General features: G+C 39.9%; 2 protein-coding genes across 2 annotated transcripts in view; one reads left to right on the top strand and one right to left on the bottom strand.

The window, feature by feature from the left end:
* Positions 1-20,523, bottom strand: part of ARHGAP15 (Rho GTPase activating protein 15) — a 323,268-nt gene that overhangs the window by 10,592 nt on the left and 292,153 nt on the right. The window contains exon 13 of the mRNA XM_059476533.1: positions 12,815-12,920. Coding sequence (XP_059332516.1) covers positions 12,815-12,920 — 106 coding nt within the window. The remainder of the gene's footprint in view (positions 1-12,814; positions 12,921-20,523) is intronic.
* Positions 1-20,523, top strand: part of GTDC1 (glycosyltransferase like domain containing 1) — a 293,649-nt gene that overhangs the window by 269,719 nt on the left and 3,407 nt on the right. The window lies entirely within an intron of this gene.

Here is a 20,523-nt window from a genome sequence, read left to right as displayed (position 1 = left end):
TGAGCTAGGCAGCAGTCTCTGCTCAGAAAATGTGTTTTTGGAAGCCCCAGGTTAAGAGTTATTTTAACTTTCACTCCATCACACCCTTTGCAGCATCTCTCTCTGGGCAGCGAGTGAAATTTTGATTACTGTGAAAATCACTGACAAAAATCCCAGAAACTGGAAGCCACAATGGAGTCAGAATTTCACCTTATATGAGCTTAACTTTTCTCATTTTGGGTGATATCTACTTTTACTAAGTGGAATTACTGCTTTTGACTATGTTCAATTTATAACCTCTTGCAGCCTTCAATTACAGACTTTTTGTGCTATAATCCAGTTGACAGCAAATAACTCAGCCCTGGATATGACAGGTTTACTTTCTGACTTAGAGCCCAGAAGGGGCAATTGAGTGGAATTTCAGCCTGGGATGTTGAGCTGTAGACATCTTGCCCAGAAATTCATCTCTGCTTGTGGGTCTAGAGCAGCCCATGAAAGACACAGTTTCACTATCAACACATTGGTTTTGTCCAGTGTCATGAATTAATTATTCACTTCTCTGAAAAACACAGTAATTTTTGACATTGAATGTGGAAAAGAATTCCACAAAAGTCAGGGAACAAACTCTCGACAAAGTTTTCCTTTTTCTGTGAATTTTTTATCATAGAATCACTGAATCATTTGCTTTGGAAAAGGCCTTCAAAAATATAAAATCAAAGCATTGCAATTACTTCATAAATTATTTTGTTTCAAGTCTTTTTTAAATGATAAAAAATTAAAATGTTGGCCTATTAAATGTCCCCAATATTAAAAAAATCCATATTTTTTATCCTGTATTGTCACCATCTTGTTGTTTAAAGTGAAAGTCTTTTTTCAGCGATCTACCCAACAGAGATGATTTCTATGGGATCTGACCTCAACCAGGATTCCTCCTCTCCCAGGTTCAGTTCTGAGCTCTCCACAAGCTAGGATTGCAATATATCTGCACTGCATTTGTATCAGATTTGAAAGATGCTTTAACATGCCTCCCAGCACCACGATTGTTTCAGCCCTGATACTGAGCACGAGTAGGATGAACGCAGCTCTTAAATGCACTAGTGAGTATGTGCCACGAGTCTTTGATTTCCTTAAACTTATTTACATTTTACTCGCCCTTGAGCAATGAATTTACTATGTCAGCATTGTCTTTTCTACTTACACTTTGTCTGTCTTGTCCCCTCACCTTAGCTTGATGTTTATTTTTTTGTGCACGTGTTTAGTCTGCTGCACTAAATGCAGGGACTGCCTGGAGTGGAGGATTTTCCATATATTGTGTCTTTCTAAGAAGCACCCTTTGTAGTACTGCAAGTTCTGCAATATTTCCTGGCTTTAAACTAGCTTTGAATTTTCTCATTAGCTCCTTTAAAGTCAAATACCCATTCACACATGTGCTGGTCTCAGATGACTCTGGTCTAACTGCCTCAGATTCTTTACAAAGTCTTTATACTCTACACAGTCAGCCCTACCTCTCTCAGAAGTCGTATTTCTTTCATCTTTGAAGCTTCAAGTGACCAGATTTGCCAATATCTGCTTCTGTCTAACCCTGATCAAAATCCACAGTTAAAAAAAGTGGTGAGAAAACATATATGAGTCTCTTAGACCTCCTAACCCAAACCATGTTTGACAGAGATTGAAGGATTTAGGAACAACAGGGACAATCTTGCTGTTGATATCAAAACCCTGATACCAGTCATCAGTCTTTGGACAACTCAAACAGTAAGCAGCTTTCAGGGCACCTCTCTGTAGGTGCTGCCTCTCCAGCAGAAAATGTGGAGCCTGAAGTGACTGTATATGGATTTACAACTTATAAAGTGCCTCTTTAGCAAGCACACACTGTAGAGCTGGATAAACTTAATTTAGCATGGGAAGTAATGGAAAGCTCTTACTATATAGTTTGGAAAGGTTAAGCATCTCCTCACTATAGAGGCCAGGTGAGATCCAAAATGTGTTCAAGACTTGAAATTTGCCCTACGACAGAAATCTCAGGGTTGGCTCTTGAGTCCAGAGCAGCTGCAGCGATTTCCATGGGGTGGATGCCCTGAAGGAATGAAACCTCCTTATCCTGATGACACTTTTATGAGACCCTTATCCAGACATGGAAACAATCTGGGTTGTCTGAGGTGGTTAAAGTTGCCTGCTACTACTGCTGCCACAGCCCTGTGGAAATCCTCTCTGGACCGAGAGTTTGAGCAAGGCAAACTGATGTTCCCAGTAAACTTCCCTTGCTGGAGAGCTTCCATATGCTCCGGGGCTGTCCCATATGCCCTGGGCTGACTGCATGGTGGCTGCTGATGGTGTTTGGTGAAGGCCTGCACTTGGCAGTGTGGATGGCAATGATCTGGGAGGTGAGAACAGTTTCCAGATGGATGAAGTGCTATCCTGAGGTGGTCTGGGGAGCCTGAGCCTAGTGCTGACACAGAGAACATGGTGCAAAAAAAGTTTGTGCTTTTCTGCGAAGGTGCTGGGAGAGCTATAGGAGGAGCCACAAAAATTACAGAACTTTTCTGAATTCCTTTTTCTTGGCTTATCTCCATGGCAAGGGGTCTTCTTTTGGAAGACCACAGCAAAGCTTTGGAGAGGATGTGGCAGTGCTATCTAATGATAGGGCTGAGGTGGGTGTAAAATCCTCAGTTTAGAGGAGGTAACTGGTTGCATCTTGTGGACCAGGGGAGGAGGCAAATTGGCTGGAGAGAGCTGCTTCACAGATTTATGATTTTACATAGCACCATAATGCGTAATGTACGAAAAGATAAATATTTTCCATTCAGCAACATCTTGCTGTATTTTCATCTAACTCTATAATTTTAATTATAAAGTGAACATAACCTGTATCAAATTATGATTTTGTTAACATATTGAATGAGGACAAGAAAAATAAATACCAGATTTTATACTGTACAGGCACATGAAGGTATAGTAAAAAAATCTGGTTTCCTTGACCACATTGTCATAATATGCATATATAACTGCTTATTGAATCCAGGCTGTGTAGACAACAGAAAGAACACTGGCTCCATACCATCACAATGCATGCCCACAACAAAGAGGAGGAAAGAACAGGCTCTTTCATTGTGTGTTTCTAACTATTACCAACATAAGGGCTAAAAACTACCTCTGTCTGAAGTGTATCTATACACCCATGCATAAGTTATTAACTGGGCTCTCTCAGCACAGTTGCTGAAAATATTAATATATTCAAATTATATTCTAGCTACTGCAAAAACAGTAGATCAGACAAATGTATTAAAATCTCTTCAGACAAAAGGAGTCATGTTATTTATAAAGTTCCTCCCCCCCTGCTCCCCACTGGAACACAAACCTTCATTGTATAGAGTACACGAGAATGCAAGATGATCCTTTAGATGTCAAAATGTGGCTAAAAGTTTGAATGTAATCATAAAACAGTGACTCCAGCGCTCGCCATAAACAAATTGTCACTGGCATTATGTAACTTGGACTATTCACAAAGTATAAAGGATGGGAAGAATAAAAGGTGGTTGCCAAACACTATGGGCCAAATCCAAAGGTCGTGCCAAATTGCGCCAGTGGGCTGGGAATTGCAAACCCAGCGTGGAATTCGGATTTACACTCCTCGGTTCTTGGGCTGCCTAGAGTGAGATTAAGGCTATTTTTTATTCAGTTTGTCAGGAAGGCAGCGAGGCAGCAACCAGTGGCTTCTGCAGCCCCCCTGCTCGCTCTTAGTGGGAGATGGGAAAGCGGGATAAAAGATTCCTAATTGCCACAGGACCCGTTTTTGTGCAGAGTGGCTTTCTGGGCTGCAAGCAGGCACAGTCAGCCACCAGCAAGGCAGCCTGGAAAGGGAGGCATCACTCTCAGATCTGGTGGTCTTGAATTTTTCATGTTACTATTATGTAGGGTGCTGCCTCTTTGGGCTGAGACCCTGCCTTCCGCCCAGACTCCTCTGGAAAATTGATTAACGAGGGAAGACCATTCACCAAGGCAGAAGGTCTTGTTTGTGAACAACAACCAATCATTAATTTATACTTTCCTTCAGTCCAGGCTTTAGGTGTAAAGCATATCTGAAAACAAATGCGCCGCACAGATTTAAACTGTAACTAATGGTTGTGTTAATGCCCCACCAAACTAGGTGGTTGCCCACTCCTGCTTCTCCCCCCCCACCCTTACTTTAAAAAGTAAAATGACATTTTTCCCCCAGCCTGAAATAATTGCTGAAGCAGAGATATTGGTTTAACTCATTATGAATTATTAGTGGAAAAGTGGGTCTCAGAAGTATGCTACATCTGAAATATTTTTCGTCACTTGAACATGTGCCGTCCAGAACTGGCCCTGTTCTACCAGGCACTGGGAACAAACACTTCGCATTCACAGATGCTCCTAATTTGGTGTGGTTTGGAGTGTAATTTAGATCAAACGTATCCATGTAAATGAGTCAGGGTTTCTTAATTAGGTGCCTCTAAAGAAAAAACTTGGACCACATCAGTAGGTGTGGGTGTGGTGCCCACAGTACTGGAATCTTTCTATAGATGAAGCTGAGTTTTGTTCAGGCACACTGTAGGTTTTTCTTTCCTTTTTCATTTTTTTTCTTTCTTTTTTTTTTTTTTTTTTTTTTTCTAAAGCACAATAACAAATCTGCAGATGGCATAGACATAAAGACGCTACTTCAGAGGAGCTGTCTAAAACACTGTCTCTTTGGCAAATGCCTTAAAGTAGGTCATTCTGCTGTGATTTAGGTTTATATTTCATTGCCAGCTTTTTGTTCCCATTACAAGTAGAGTGCATTCCAGTCCACAGATTTGCTCTTCTTTTTTTTTTTTTTTTTTCTGATTGGTTTTTATTTACAAGAATTTGTAGATCTTCATAAGAAAATGGCCAATACCCTGTCAGAAGTAGTAATCATGCACTTGACCACAAAAAGAGATGTATGAAGGTGATAGCCTGCAAATATTGGAATGTAAAGTACCATTCTCTGGAAGGAAAAATTGTATTGATTCTCTTAACATGGTGATTGAAATGATTGTTGCATCTTTTGCAGTGTGTGAAAAAGGATTTGATCTAATGTCATTCCAGAACCCTCACAGAGCAGGGCCCTAGTTGTTCAGGTATTTGCTTTTGCTTTTTATAAATTTGTCACTGAAAATCATGTATTTTATATCTTATTTAAAAAAAATAATCCAGGTCTATTTTCCCATCAAAGTGCTGGGGGATTTACATGCCAAACTCCCACTGGCCTTAATGAATTACCTGCATAAATTCCCTTTCAATCAATAGTAGAATAGATCCTATTGTGTTGTATTAATTATTTTGCACAGAACATTGACATTTTGGCCTTAAAGCCTTTTTTGTTTTGTTCTGTTTTGTTTTTTTAAAGTCCCAATGAATATCTGAGAAACTTCAAACAAATTATTTATTTCACAACCTTAATTATGAGAAAAATCATGTATCTTTAGGCACAAAAATGAAAAGCATTGCAATTTACCCTTTGATGACCTTGTTGTGGACATTAGTGTGCTAGAGCCCAGTCTCCCCCCCAAAAAAACAAATAAAAAAAAGGGGGACAGAGCCATTGTAATGAATTGAGCATTCCTAATTTTGGCCAACAAAAAACGATTTGAGCTGGAAAGAACACTAACCCCAAGCAATATTAAGAGGTTACAAAATCCCATAAATCAACTCCGCCGGTGATATTTTGCTGAAGCTGATGCGAGCGCAAACCAGAAGCAGGATCCTCACGTGGTCCTGATTAACTGAAGAGTCCTTAGCAGTAACCAGCCCTGCCTGGGATGTGCTGGCCAGATGCACACGTACACCCACAGCACATGGATGAGCCTTCAAAGGCTTGGGGGGCTCCACTGGGGGACTGGGGAGCAAGCAAAGAGTGGAAGTGAGAAGTGCTGGCTGCGTCGTGGTGGGAAAGTGCCTCACCCTCTTCTCCATTCCTCACTTTCTTTATCTACACAACTAGGATAATAAAACTTACTGACCTGAAAAGGAAGTTAGGAGATTTAATTAATGTTTGAAAAGCTTTTTTGAGATCGTTTGATATTGAGTAATGTGGGATGAACAATAGGAGCTCTTGGAGACAGGGGCTCTGTCTATCAGGGTTTGTGTACTGCACTCAGCACAATGGTGCCGTGCAGCCACAGAGTCAACTGTGTCATAAATATTTAAATTAAAACTATGTTAATTATTTTTATCATTCTGTTATTTGCTGATACACCAGTTCAGTACTTGGTAGCATTGAAAAGTACCGAGTGCAATTATTTGCCTGACTGTTATGAAAATCAGGGTTTATATTTTTATATACAGTTGTGAAAATCAGAAATAGATGGAAGCAAGTGGTGAAAATGTGGCTTTAATTACTCATCATGCTTCTTGTTAAAAGCACTAAGCAGTAAGGTATTCTTTGGGGAAGAATTAACTTTGTAAACTTATTCCTCAAAGAACAGGATTTGGCATGATTGCAAAACCCTTGGTAGCAGGTCACCCCAACCCAAAAAAGTAAAAAATCAAAATGCTCAAAGATGCTTCTGAGAGATTGGATTTTTTTTTCTATTTTTTTGTCTTGAACCCAAAATCTACTATTACTCCTGTCCTGTGCACACTTGTGCCTGGTGCATATTTTCTTGGGTCCACTTACATCCAAAGGGTGAGTTTAGTAGACTGATATGTGCCTAACAGAGAGGAAAAGCGTTTAATTCTTCTCCTTCCCCCAAAATGAGCCCTGGGAAGCTGTGGTAAATGGGATGAGTGTTGGCATTGCTCCAGCTCCTTTGTAAAACTCTTCCATAGTTGAAACTGAGAAAAGCACGCACGCAAAAGCACATCTCAATATATATTTGCCCTTCTCAAGTTAAAAGATCATTAAATAATTTCATATATATCTTAAAATGCCAGTCAGGTATACCTGAATTTTTAATGTAACTGGTCTGCCCTCCTGCAGGAGGTTGTTTCTCCTCCTCACATTTCCAGTAGCTGCTTCCCCAAAGCTTGTAGGGGCACAGTTAAACTTTTCTCCTTGCTGCTGTCCCATGGCTGAAAACCAAAACCTGCTTGTGAGTTGCCTGATTATAAAGAAAGGTCTTGATTCAGGAAATAATTTAAACAAATAGTCTTTCTTGTGCTTTCTTTTAAGGGCTTCTGTACCTTTCTAAATTTGGGCATTTTTCCTGAGGGAAAACTTAAGTGCCCATTCCACTTTTTGGGTTGTAGGTCTTCCACAGGTTCACTGAGGTTTCCCAAATAGATGTTTTCTTTTTTATAGTACTTCCATTTTGGGCATTGTTTTTAGTTTTCAGTGGCTTTTACCTTGATGATGATGATGATGATGATGATAATGATTATTACTATTATTATTCTTAATAGAAAACTTGCACAGTTCTCAGTGTAATCTGTTCTTTTGCTGTGTGAGGAAAGGGCTCTCCTGAGCCTACATTTATTACGTGAGCCTGCCTGAAAACTGCTGATATGACACGTAGTTTAGCAAGTGGAAATCACATATGTTTGCTACATCTTTCCTCCACCAACTTCGGAGGGAAAAAAAAAGTTTGCAGGCATCCCGTACAGCATTATTATATGCTGTACTTTAACTTCATTTTCTGGTTTCCCTTAGAATTCTGGGTACTGCTGCTGGATTTGTCATCACATTGTCATTGTGTCATGGTGTGCAGGCTATTGTGGGCTGCTGGTTATGCATGGCTCTGCTTTATTTAGCTTTTAATTTATTTTTTATTTTCTTTTTTTTCACCTTAGATTTTAATAAGTAGAAACAAGTCTGTTTAGTTGTATATAGTTTGGAAAATCCTTGGCTTTTCAGAATGTTGCTGCCAAAGGTTGTGAGGTTTGAGGTGGGGGGACTGTTCCTCCCCACTGTTTGTAAAGGTTGGATGTTTTTTTTCCTGTTCACAGACATATGATCAGGGAGGAAATTTGGGGTTTTTTGGTCAAAACAGCTGAAGATTAATACCTATAACTTTATTTAGATCATGTATTAATATTGGCGGATTTATCTTAGATATATAGTTCTACCCTTGATGAGAAACATCTTTCCAGTGAAATCAATGCAAACAATTAATTGTAAGAATGAAGGATTTGGGCAGAGGGGGAAGACAATCAGGAAGAAAATCATCATTCTCCCTCTGAAAGGGCAGAAAGCCTGGATGGCATCTGAAAATTACTTGCTATGCTATGTAGAGTATGGGGGAAAATGGAGCAAAATAAATGGAGTTTCTTGGATTCAAAGGTGAATTAAAACAAATCAGCTCCTGCCTGGACAAGCCAGCCAGATAGGGCACATTAACAGATCCACGTGATAAACCAAGAGGCAACTGCAGAGCTCCCCAGACAACTTGCCTGAAGTGGCTGCCAAGGAGGCAGATGCTGCTGCTGGACGAATCTCTTCCACAGTTGGGCATCTGGGTTCCGCGCTTCCACGGAAGGCACAGGGATGGGAGCTGGCCCCTGCCTTCCCCTTTAATTATTTCGACATCCCTGTTATAGTTTTGTAAATAACACACATTATCCTGCCTTTGTGCAGGGGAATCAGGAGCGAGGAGAGGGGTTTTTGTCCCTAACGCCTCCCCTTGCAGGGGTGTCCACACGGGTGGGCACAGCCAGACCGGAGCTTGGCTGCCCTGCGCTCCAGCCTGGTCAGATGTGACACAGCTCGGGTCTGGGAGTCGCAGAGCTGCCTCGTGGTGGTGGCACGGAGCTCAACCTAATAAGCAGAGCAGGCTGAGATTCATTAATTTAACATTAATAAGCACAGCTCACGAGCTCAGGCACAGCGCTGTGTAAGGCAGGCACACAGCTCCTGCAGGAGAGCGGCGTCCGCCCTCGCCAGCTCTGAGGACACAGCCAGGGTGTTCCTCCTCCCTGCTGCATTTTGCATGAGGGAGAAATGAGAAGGTTTGCGGTCACTGGAGAAGCTTCTGTGCAAATAAAAAAAACAAAAAAATCCCATCCGGGTTTTTAAATTGTGTTGCTGGTTTACATTGAGATTTTAAGGCATTGAAACTTCTCGTGCCCCGGTTTCCCAATGGGTGTGTAACAGCTTCCTCAAGGTGTTGTGGTGAAAGCAGGTCATAAAATAAATAGAGTGAAATTCTCCTTCTGCCTAACTTGTATTACAATTCCGTGAGCAAATTATTTGGTACATGTAATGGTTTCTCAGATAGGGATTCGCTGTGCTCAGTTCATGTTTGTGCAGAGAGACAAGGCAATGTTTCTGCGCCATTTGATGTCCTGTGTGTGCCCAAAAAATGGGACCAGAAAGGTGCATCAGTTTTAGCTGGTACCTGTGATTAGCTCACTTTGTTTGGGAGTAAAAGTTAGATGTAAGGAAGAGGAAAGAGGAGATCTGTGGAACTGGTGTATGGGGCAGAAATATATGGGCTGTACAGAGCAAACAAATATTCTCCAAACGTGTTAGAGTAGAACAGGCTGTTTTCTGTACCCCTTTATTCAGGAAAATCTCTGCTCAGGTTGGGTTTTTGTTGTTTCTTTCCTGTGTAATGTCTATTTGTTTGGTTTGTTCATCTTTGGGAAGAAGCATGAATAGCCTAATAGAAGTTGTGCTCAATTATTTCCAGCATGAGTCATAATGGAACAATTCCTTATGGAATTAGACTGACAGAGCTATGTGATATGTCTGTTCAGCCCCATATTTTGTCTATTTTGCTTTTAAGTTGAGGAGATTTCATGGAAAGATGAACAGGGACATCAGCAGGTTGTGGTTTTTCCTATCAAATGCAAAAAAAACTTGAAAGAACAGGTACTGCAGACTCAACTTTGCTTTTAATCCACCTCCTGTGGGCTGCATGCACTGCACTGTGACTTCTTGCAGCTTCAGAGAGCTCGGTTGAAGAGAGATATATGGCACAGGAGTTAATCCCTGCTGCCAGGCCTTTCTCACAGACTCTCTCATCACCTGCTTTGTCTGGGTTTCTAAGGAGGACCCTTCTGAAGTGCATTTCTCATTGTTATTTCTGCTGGATCTGGACCTGCTCCTGCAGACTGGATTGCTGCAGAATGGCTCAGGATAAGGCAAAGGTTGGCTTCTCATGCTGAGTGTCAGTGAGACAGATGCTCTCACATCTGTACAGAAGTCACAGGCTTGGGCAGCCCCATGGTCCACGTCTGTATAGCCCTGTTCTGTCTGTCTGACAGGAAGGAAAGGACCAGGAGAAGGGTAAGAGAAAGAGGGGGAATGCCATGGAAACAGCATGGCTGCAGCCCCTCATCCTCTCCCTATCTGAACCCCCTCAAGACCAGTTCAACTCTGGGCAAGAACATCCGTCTCAATCAGCAAATACAGAAACTGCAGTAAAATGCCTCAAATAAAGCCATTTTAGTTATTTTTCCAACTAAGCAGAAACTTCTGGAACTCCTGTAACTTGCCCTGAGAAAGTCCTGTGATCAAAGGGGTGGTGCAACTCTGTGCTTAGGGACATTGACACTCCTCTTCTGAAGAGTGTCCCCAAAACGAATATAACTCTACATTTTGTAACCTCTGCAAACTAGTCATGTTTCCTAGACTGATTCAAACAAACACACATTGTCTCTATTTGAGAATATAAGCATCACATCATTACTGAAAATGTAAGTACACTAATTCATTCTCATCTATGGAGTCTTGAGATCATTCAGACTGACCCCTGTCTTTAACATCAACAAGTTCAAGAGAACACATAGGTTTTATTTTTGGGGGGATATTTTTGTGTTTTCAACATCTATTCTACTGTTGCTTCCATACCAATGGAGCAAAGCTTCTGGAATAGCCCTATCTTTTCCTGAGGATGGGTTTGAGGCAGAGAAGAAGACTGACCTTCTTCAGAGAGACTCAGACAATTACTTCCCTAATGCTTAAACCCCCAAATGGCTCCAGTGTCCAGGAAGGCTTCCTGCCTTCCATCACTCTGTGCCACTGTGTCGCCTTCGTTTACCTCTGCTTTATGAACTATTGGTGTTTTATTTCCTCTATTTTAGCAGTTTTATTTTTCCTCTTGTTTTTCCCAAAAACCCACCAGTGTGGGTCCAGTTTCGCCAGTTATTCTACACATCCACAGCAGGAAACAACTGCTGTCCCAAATAGATTATGCTCTAAAAAGCCAAGGCAGACAAAGGAAGTATTATCATCATTTTGTAAACAAGGAACCGAGGCACAGGGAGATTAAATGATTTACCCAAGGTCACCCAGAACATCCGGTCAAAGCCAAGAACTGAACCCACGTCTCCCGAGTCTCAATCAAGTGATTTAACTATGAGATCAAAGACTTATTGTGTATACCTGATATCTCTCCCCTAAGACACGGCAACAAAACTTTTTCAGGTTAAGATCAATGCCACACAGAGTGCAGTAAATTTTGTATATGGCATATCTGTGCTGACAGCGTGTACCCACTCCTTGCACTCATGTTCTTCCCAGGAAATAATTTCCCTTATTATTCTTCCATTGCCAGCAATAAATTATCATCCTTCTCTAGATAACCTGCTGAAGGAGAGAATGTGTGCACACAGTGCATCAAATGAACACACAGGAAACTGTTTTTCTGCAAGGCCAAACTCAGTCATTTTATGGACTGCTTAAAATCCTTCCATGCTTAAATGAAATGGGGACATTCCCACAACTATATGAACTTCATTTTGCCATTTCAGCTGGAAGCTGCAAAGCAAGATAAAGGATCTACATCTCTTACATGCACATGCCAAGAAATGATCGCTATAAAGGCATCATTCATTATAAGCTCAGAGTGGTCTTTGATTTGGAGCCTTTATCACTCCCTCACTGGGGTCAGTACATCGTTCCTGGGATGAAATACTCCTCTGTGCCTTGATGGGGCCCAGATCCTGATGTCCCTTCAGTTTTAGGGGTAGTTTGGCTGAAAAATGACTGTAGAAAATAGCAGTTGGGTAGTGCCAACAGCAAGAAGGACCCTGCCCTTCCCATATCCCCACCCCGAGGCCTCCCTGCCATCCTGCAGGTCAAAGAGGTCTGGTGGGTGTCTGAGTGAGCCATGTCAGCTATGGACACCTTTGCTGTTAATGCCATGAAGCACAGGAAGAAAACCTGAGGTGAATGTGACACCCTTGGTTGATTTTTTGGGTTGATGTCTCTTGCAAACGCAGCTCAATGAGTGTGGAAACCCCAGGGGAATGATGAGGGGCAACCTCACAGGGTTGTTTCGCTGCCTCTGCAGTATCTCAGCAACTTGAGGAGAGCAAAGATGCACTTCCAAATATTTCCTCAGCATTTCTTAGGTGTTCTGTGTTGTCCCAAGCTCCATGTGAGGGACAAGAGCAATAAATCATCATCCTTCTCTAGATAACCTGCTGAATGAGAGAATGTGTGCACACATTCTCTCACTCTGTTTTCTTGAGTGAGGTTGTGTCTGACCTCGACATATCACAATGACAGTACAGAACAGCAGGGACCTCAGTGTTGAAAACATGACCATCCAAAAGGCCATTCCTGGAGAAATTCCATCAAACTGGGTGAATGCAATCTGGGACATGTTGCATTTGCCCAATTCAATGCACCTGTAACATTGAATTGGGTAATCCCAATGGTTTTGGCTGTATTGAAAGAAACAGAATTGTCCTACTTTCTACTCGAGTTAAAATTTGGGATTTTGCTTAGACATCTTGATTTTTTGCGCAGGAATAGAATATACATAGATACCATGAATCATGCTTAGTTTTGCCAAAGAATGTAATTATTTTTGATATTTTGGATGACTCTTCCAATAGGATTAGGACACCACATACTGATTCCTGTTTTTTGAAATTACTGATCTGAGAGTACCACAGTTCTACTTACTTCTGTAGATGTTGAAAAAGGATTTTCATTGTCTCATAGTTGGGTCTTGGGAGCTTCTTTACCAGGCTCCTTATGCATTTGATGCGAGTGGCATTGTCCTGGATTTCTAAAGGAAAAAAAAAAGAAAATAATCATTTGAGTGCCACATTTGGACATTGCTTTGCACAGTGCTGTAGCTGATACCCTACAAGAAAAGTCATCATGAATACATGGTTAAAACCAGAATATTTCATACCTTCTTTCACCTTAACAGAGAACAAAAGTAGTTTACAAAGATTAAAAATTCTCTGTTAATCTTAAGAAAGCATATCCTCATTTAGATAAAAATATTTTAACTTATTTTATTAGACTGATAGACCACCTTCCTTAGATAAAATATGTCCAAGAAGTAAGAGACCCACATTTTAAATGGAATTATCCTCTGGAATTACATTTGCCCAGTGATGCAGCTTCTGTGATAGGTGCACTTTCTAAGTAATCCTTGTTGTCCTTTTTTACTCATCATAATTAAATCCAGTATATTTATGAGTCTGTCTTTAACCTCCCATCATATTTAGAAACATAACATTCACTATTGTTTTTAGTAGTTCGACCTCCTGAAAAATTATTTCAAAAAACTGTTCCACTGTAGCTATTTTCTCATACCTATAATAACCCACAACTGGAATTTCTGCAGGAAAAAAAAGTGTTTCAAACTTAAAATTAGTAATAAAGAATGCAGCACTAAGGACTTTATTCTCTCCTTTGGGGTGATAAGAACAGTTCTACCATTTCTGTTAAGGTATGCCTTCCTGTTTTACTATGATTCATAGTTTTGTGGGAAAGGTTTGGCTGATATTTTCATCGATTTGTCTAAGATGTTGCAACTAAACAAAGTCATGTACAACTGTTCTTTCATTTAGGAACAGATTAGATAAGGTACCAGTAGGTCTGACGTAGGGAAAACATCTTGCATGCTACATGCCCTAGATAACCTGAGAACACTTTTCTGATCTTATCATCTATGATTTAATTATCACCTATCATTCTTCGTATACGTTCCTCTTTAATATTCATATTACCCTAGCACTCAGAGATCTCAATCAGGATTAAATCCCAGTTGCAGTAGGTGCTGCATAAGCATACGTGGTGATTAGTGACTTGATTTAAAGGTTTCACCAAAAAAAAGTTTCAAGCTAAAATTTTCCTGCAATCAAGCTTAATTTAAAAATTAAAATTACTAGGATAATATTCCTTCCTCAGCATGTGTTGCTAGTTCCTGCTGAGATTAATGATTCCTACCCACAGATATAGATGTTTATACTGAAATTGTTTTTAATTTTAACAATCATGTAGACATGGAAGACAAAGACCTAAAAGTAGGCAGTGCATAGGTATTAGTTTCCAGTAAAAAAATCCAAACTTTCTGATGGATTCTTTCTATAGGAAGTCAAGCAATTGAAAATAGTGATAATGAAGTCAAACACAAATGAAGAGCACACTTTCTGTGTATTTCTCTCTTGTTTTGGTATGACCTACAAAAAGCCTTAACTTCTGAACAGCACAACATCCCTCAGCCTTGTAGTACAGTCATCTCTGGATGCTTTCTGCCAAAAGCCATTACTGTTTAGTTTTGTTCTGTGGGTGAACTGCCCAGTGGAAATAGGTCTGAAGATACAAATGAAAATGATATTAAATTTGCAGAAGTTAATTTATTATAGGAAGGGGGTGAAAATTCTCTGGGCTTTTTATTTCTGCTTTTTATTTTATTTTTTTTTGGTGTACATAAAAAAAAATTACTGAATCATTTGGTTTCAAAGAGTCCTCCATGATCAAAGTCTAACCTTTACCACAGCACTGCCAAGTCCACCACCAAACCTTGAGTGCCACATCCACATGGCTTTTAAATCCCTCCAGGAATGGGCACTCACCCACTGCTCTGGGCAGCCTGTTCCAATGCTTAGCAATCCCTTTAATGAAGAAATTTTTCCTAATATCCAACTTAAACCTCTCCTGGCACTACCTGAGGCCATTTCCTTTCAATCGGGGACTTGTTACCTGGGAGAAGAGACCAACATGCTGTGGTCTCACTAGATTAGTTATATTTATATTATCTACATTCACATTATTTATATTTATATTTATATTTATATTTATATTTATATTTATATTTATATTTATATTTATATTTATATTTATATTTATATTTATATTTATATTTATATTTGGGCTGCCTTGCATCTCTTCTGCAACTCCACAGATACAGTTTCTCAAGTAGTTTAATTTTTAATTCTGGGGGTTTTTTTGAGTTTTTTTGTTTTTTTTTTACTGAGAGTTCATTGGGCTTGAGTGGAACTGCGACACTGAGGCAGGGATAAGCACAGTGGAAGGAAGGGCTCACTCTTTGTTGCAGAACATTTACAGGGAAGTGTTGTACAGTGAAACTTTATCGTGTTCTCTTGACGGAAGTGTTTCTGCTCTGTGTTGATTAACACAGATAGGGGAACCACATCCCTGCACCCTCTGCTGCTCACAGAGGCTGCAATTCTTTGTGAGGAGTATTTGCAAAAGTGCTAAAATAGCCCTCCCCCAATATTAATTTATAAAAAAATTATTTATTGAGAGAATGACAAGGGTAGAAAGCTTTGCTTTAGGGCGTACTGTACCAAAGTCATCAGTACTGGAACACGGGATATTTAGGTAGGCAATAAAGCACAAAAACCATAGAAATTTTGCATAAAATTATGTTGTGCATCGGCCTTTTTGTTAATTGTTAGTCTATTGTAAAAGAAGAAAAAACAGGCAACATGTGGTAACTTTAGTCAGCATTTCTGAACTGGGAATGATAAACACCTCTGCCTGGCTCTGGCATTTATCAGTACTGAGATATTATTACCACATAGAGTCACAGCATGGTTACTGTTATCATCAAAAAAAAAGAGCCAGCTAATCTTAATGGTTTGTAAAGCCGTTACCTGCACTGGTCTGACATTTATCATGATCATTTTACCACATGAGTCCTACATTGCAAAGGTATTTTATCTGGAAGGGACATCACTATGAATTATTATTTGCAGCTAGGTAGAAAATTGTATGTTGTAGATACCTTTTCTCATTATAAATCACAGTCACATTTCACCATTTCCCACACAAAGCTGCTGAGCCCAGGCTTTTTGCCATAACACTTAGTCTTGCTCCCTTTTATAGTTCCATGAAAATATTGGGTATTCTTTCATTAAAATGGTTGATATTGGTGGGTTTTTTTAAATGCTCTATACACGCTTGATTTTTCTCTAGTATAAAAGAATTTGTTTTTCCACTTGAGAAGCTGAAGAGGATAAACTGTTCATTTTTTTTATTAAAGCTTACTCTCGCTTCAGTTTTTGTGGCTAGGCTTGTCTTTACTCTTGACCTTGTTGATGGAATATTTAACAGATCAGATGCAGGATCTTATGTTTCGTTTGCAATACCTATGTATTTGCTTTATTTCTCTAATGCCTTCAGTTCCACATTCCTAGAAAATTTTCCCTTTCACATCCCCGAGTAGAAGGAATTTTTTTTTTTTTAATATTTTTCTCTTTAACTTGAACAAGTGTAGGGAGGAAATCCTTAAATATGGGGTTTTACAAATAGGTGAGGGAAAAGTTATCCCCTTTCCCTGTGCTGTATCATGAAGCCCAGCAGTGCAGGGTGAAAAGGAAGGAAAACACTCTGAACAGCTGTTAAATTCTCCAGCTAAGTCTAGAAAAGGATGCAGAGCAATTGTGATAAAAAGAAACAATATTGGTTTTAATTATATTCTTTTTATTGTAAGAATTGGTGAAAATCTGAGGGGAAAAAAATCTTTTTGGAAAGTTAGACTCTCTTTTCCCCATGAAAATTTTGCAAGGGAAAGTCATAATAATCACATATATCAAATAAAGAATGAGAGGAAGGCTAATCCTCTTTGCATTTTATGGGGAAATTTTGGGAGACGTGGGGGATAATTTCAGCAGATCAGGATACTCTGAAGTGAATCACAGATGGTTTCACCGTGTAAAAGAATCATAGAAAATATATTTAGAATTTGGGTTACTCTCTTTAAAAATAGGGCTGGCTCCCTTTAACAGAGCAAAACCATGGGGATGCTCTCTTGTTTATATCTAAATGAAGAATGCATTGAAAAAAACCCTCTCTTACTATTATATAAACCCTTTTGTAAATGAGCTTTGGATAAACATTTGGGCACAGAAGAAAACATGACGTGTCTCTAACATTAACAGTGGCTGGGTAAAAATGAATGAAGAAAGTAACCTTTAGCACTCGTGCCCATAAAGAATACTTAAGAGAATCCCACCGAATGTTTCTTTTAATCATTAATTTTAAATGGACATAGATGTTTAAGACAAGCCACTTTGTTTCAGAACAGGAAGTCCAGGGTTTATCTCCAATAACTCACGTTGGCTAGGAAGGGATGGATGTCTCTAACCTGACGTGCATTCATTATTTTGTAAGGTACTGGGGTCTGACCCGTGACCCTCCTCAGACCTGCTGCATTATTCATGTCTGATTTACTTTGTATAGTTTTACTCTAGCACCCATTTCCCTTTTTCCAGGCATTTCAGTGGCTTGTGCATGTTTAATGTTAAATGGCATTTATGCTTCACATTAATGCCTAATTTTATCACAAGCCATGCTTTCTTTTTATGCTTTCGAGCCTCATGGCTGAACTGCTGAAAAAACCCCAGTGATTTATGATCCTGCATAAAATATCAAACTATTGATCTGCCACCTTTTGTTGTTGTTGGCTTTTTAGGCATGGTTTTCCCCGATTTTCTTGCAGGCTCTTCTCACCTTGTTCTGTTATTTTGGATAAGATTTCTGCTGTGGTTAAAACGTCACACACTGTTGCTACAGCAAAATCTGCCTGCCAAGAGTTTTTCCAACAATTCTCAACTGATTCGGCTGCCGAGAGAAAGACGGGTCTTGTCTGGGGCTTTTTTTTTTTTTTTTTTGGTTTGGCTTTTTTTTTTTGGTTGTTTATTTCATTCCTTTTATATATTTTTTAATCGGAATGGGGTGGTTTAGGTGGATTTTCGAGTGCTAATGAAATTGTGAGACTTATGGCGCTGGCTACAGCCAGCCGGAGTGTGGGCAGACGCTCTGTGAGCTTCCCCACTGTGCTGCTGTGCAAGCATCCCTGCTGTTATGTTTGCTATAGTTTTAATGTCTGTGAAAAATTCCTGATGCAACTAAATTATGTTCTGCCCTCTTGTTTGTATAAATAAACACCCGACTTAGCCAATTCATCTCGCTCTTGCCCATTTTAGAAGCTTGCTCTGTCACACAATGCTTAACCCCAGTCCTTGATGGCATTGGTGTTATCAGGGAATGAAAACTTGCTTAAAAGAGAGCACTCTGTTGGCTTAATTTTTTTTTTTTTTTTTTTTTTTTTTTTTTTCCCCCAAACATATCAGCTGCCCAGAACTCTGCTTTTGTTTGGTAAGTCTTCATATTCTGGAAATCATGCTGGCTAAGATACACAGGTTTTGATGTATTAATAGATAAATCACTTATTCATACCACTTTTAATGGCAGGATATTTTAATGTTACAGCATGCAACATAAAAGTACCAATTTTAATCACTCGCAGTACACTGCAGCAATCCTCTATTGCAGACATATTTTAAAATATTTTCTTTTTTTTTTTTAAATAAAAATCTATAAGAAGTGTTGAAACTAACTAATATTAGCTATAAAGAAAATACACAATTTGTGATCCGAATTGATCTAATTTTTATTCATGCCTCAGAATTAGTTGTTGAAAAAGAAAATGAGAATTGTTGAAACCGTTCTATCTGGGCAATTGATAAATTCATCCTGTGTAATATAAAGTGGAATTTGCAATGAATATTCATACAACTTTTGCAATCCACTAGCAAGACCCAAGACAATGACTTTGCAACTCAATCCCATTTAACAAAAATATATGTGGAATTAATGGGAAGAAACAGCACTTAGAAAAGTTAAACTTTAATGTATCGAACTCCAGGTGCCAGAGTTTGAGGGAAATAACCAATAATAGTCATTTTTTACATATTTGATGGGACTGATTATGCAATGTGCAACTCTAAATGGCTTATAGCACATTGTAGCATGGTTCCATCCCATTGGCTACAGTAGGGTGCAGGCAGATGGATGACAGTGACAAGGAGAGAAGTGCTTTTGCTTAGCCGTGCGTTAAGATGCCATCCAGAAGCTCTGTGCACTGCAGACACTTCATTAGGATGCCAGGATAATGGTAAACTACCACTCAGAGTGACACCCCATTTCCTGCTTACTGAGCTCTCCAACCTCGGCAGATGTCAACAATCTCACAGTGCTACAGAGCAGACCTAACTTTCCAGGCACTTTGACTCCAATTTTTTTCCCTTAACAGTGCCATACATTACATGCAATATGTAACAGCAAGTACCAAACAGAAAACAAAATTTGCTGCCCTAATTATAACAAAGCAGCATCTGACTTAGGTCCTGCATGCCCAGCGTACATACAACCAGTTAGGCAGCAGCGGAGAGGAATGAACCTTGTCAGTCGATTTTGGGGGTTAATTAGACTTAGGACTTTGCTAAAGGATAGCCTGATCCTGACTGAAATGATTGTGTTTCACCCCTGAGTTCTACCACGCAAAGGGAAAACGTGCCGAGCTCCTTTCCTGGTTTTTCATGCGCTGTGAGAGCCTCGTGCGGGGTTTTCTGAGCAGAAAGAGCAGACTTGAGCATCTGGACGGGGTGATATTTTCTCTGCAAATGCACAACTCGAGGCTGTAACGCACCTCCCCAACAGCAGTTAAAGCCAGCAGAGAGGCTGCGCTGCCATGCTTGACCTGCACTCCTTTCCAAACACAAATAGTTGCTCACACTTCCAAAAAAACAAATGTCTTTAAAGGCAAAATGAGCACGCACCCATTAAATTTATAATTTAATTGAATTTCTTGAACCTATCGGTGTGTGATTATACATGTCTTTAAAGTCAAGAATCTTGCTTATTCTAAATATAGGTATTTTGCTCCCTCTTTTTTATTTTGGGCTGTAGAGCTGATTTCACAGTGGTGGTCTGCACTACAACAACAGTGGACTATCACTATTATTTTCTATTTTTGGGTGAAGTGGTGGAAATATGACAGGACATCACTGCCAGCTCCTGAAATCCCTCTTCCCTCTCCTCCACAGCCTCCTCTGGCCCCCACTGAGGATGGGCTTGCATTGCCATCCCTCTGATCCTCACCCATGATCTCCATGTCATTGGGAACCTGAGGCTGGACGGTGATTTGGGAATGAACAAACCTGCAGCAGGGTGGAAGGATGCACAGGGCTGAGGTGGCAAAGCATTTCTCAGATTTCACCGTACTCGAAAATTAGGATGCTGCATAGGAGCTGTCCCAGAACAATCACAAAGTCGGGGCTGTATCACATTTATTCAGCTGTTGTCTGTTTTCCCCAGGCAAAATTCCCACCCAAGATGTCAAATGCACTCTGACTTTCCTCCCTGCACCCTTGGCATTGCCATCAAGAGGAGGGATTGGGCCCCTTGTCCGTGTGCCAGGAGAGATCCCAGGAAGAGCAAAAACTGGAGATATCTTTTAGGTGTTTAAACTGTAAATTTCTCTGCTTAAAAAGAGACTTTTAAGATATGCTGGAAATAATTTTTGCATATTCGTTCTGGTATTTTTGCTCTGCCCTGCCTAACCT

Source organism: Ammospiza nelsoni, chromosome 7 (genome assembly GCF_027579445.1).
Source record: "Ammospiza nelsoni isolate bAmmNel1 chromosome 7, bAmmNel1.pri, whole genome shotgun sequence".
Classification (NCBI taxonomy): Eukaryota; Metazoa; Chordata; class Aves; order Passeriformes; family Passerellidae; genus Ammospiza; species Ammospiza nelsoni.
This window is presented reverse-complemented; position numbering and strand designations above follow the sequence as displayed.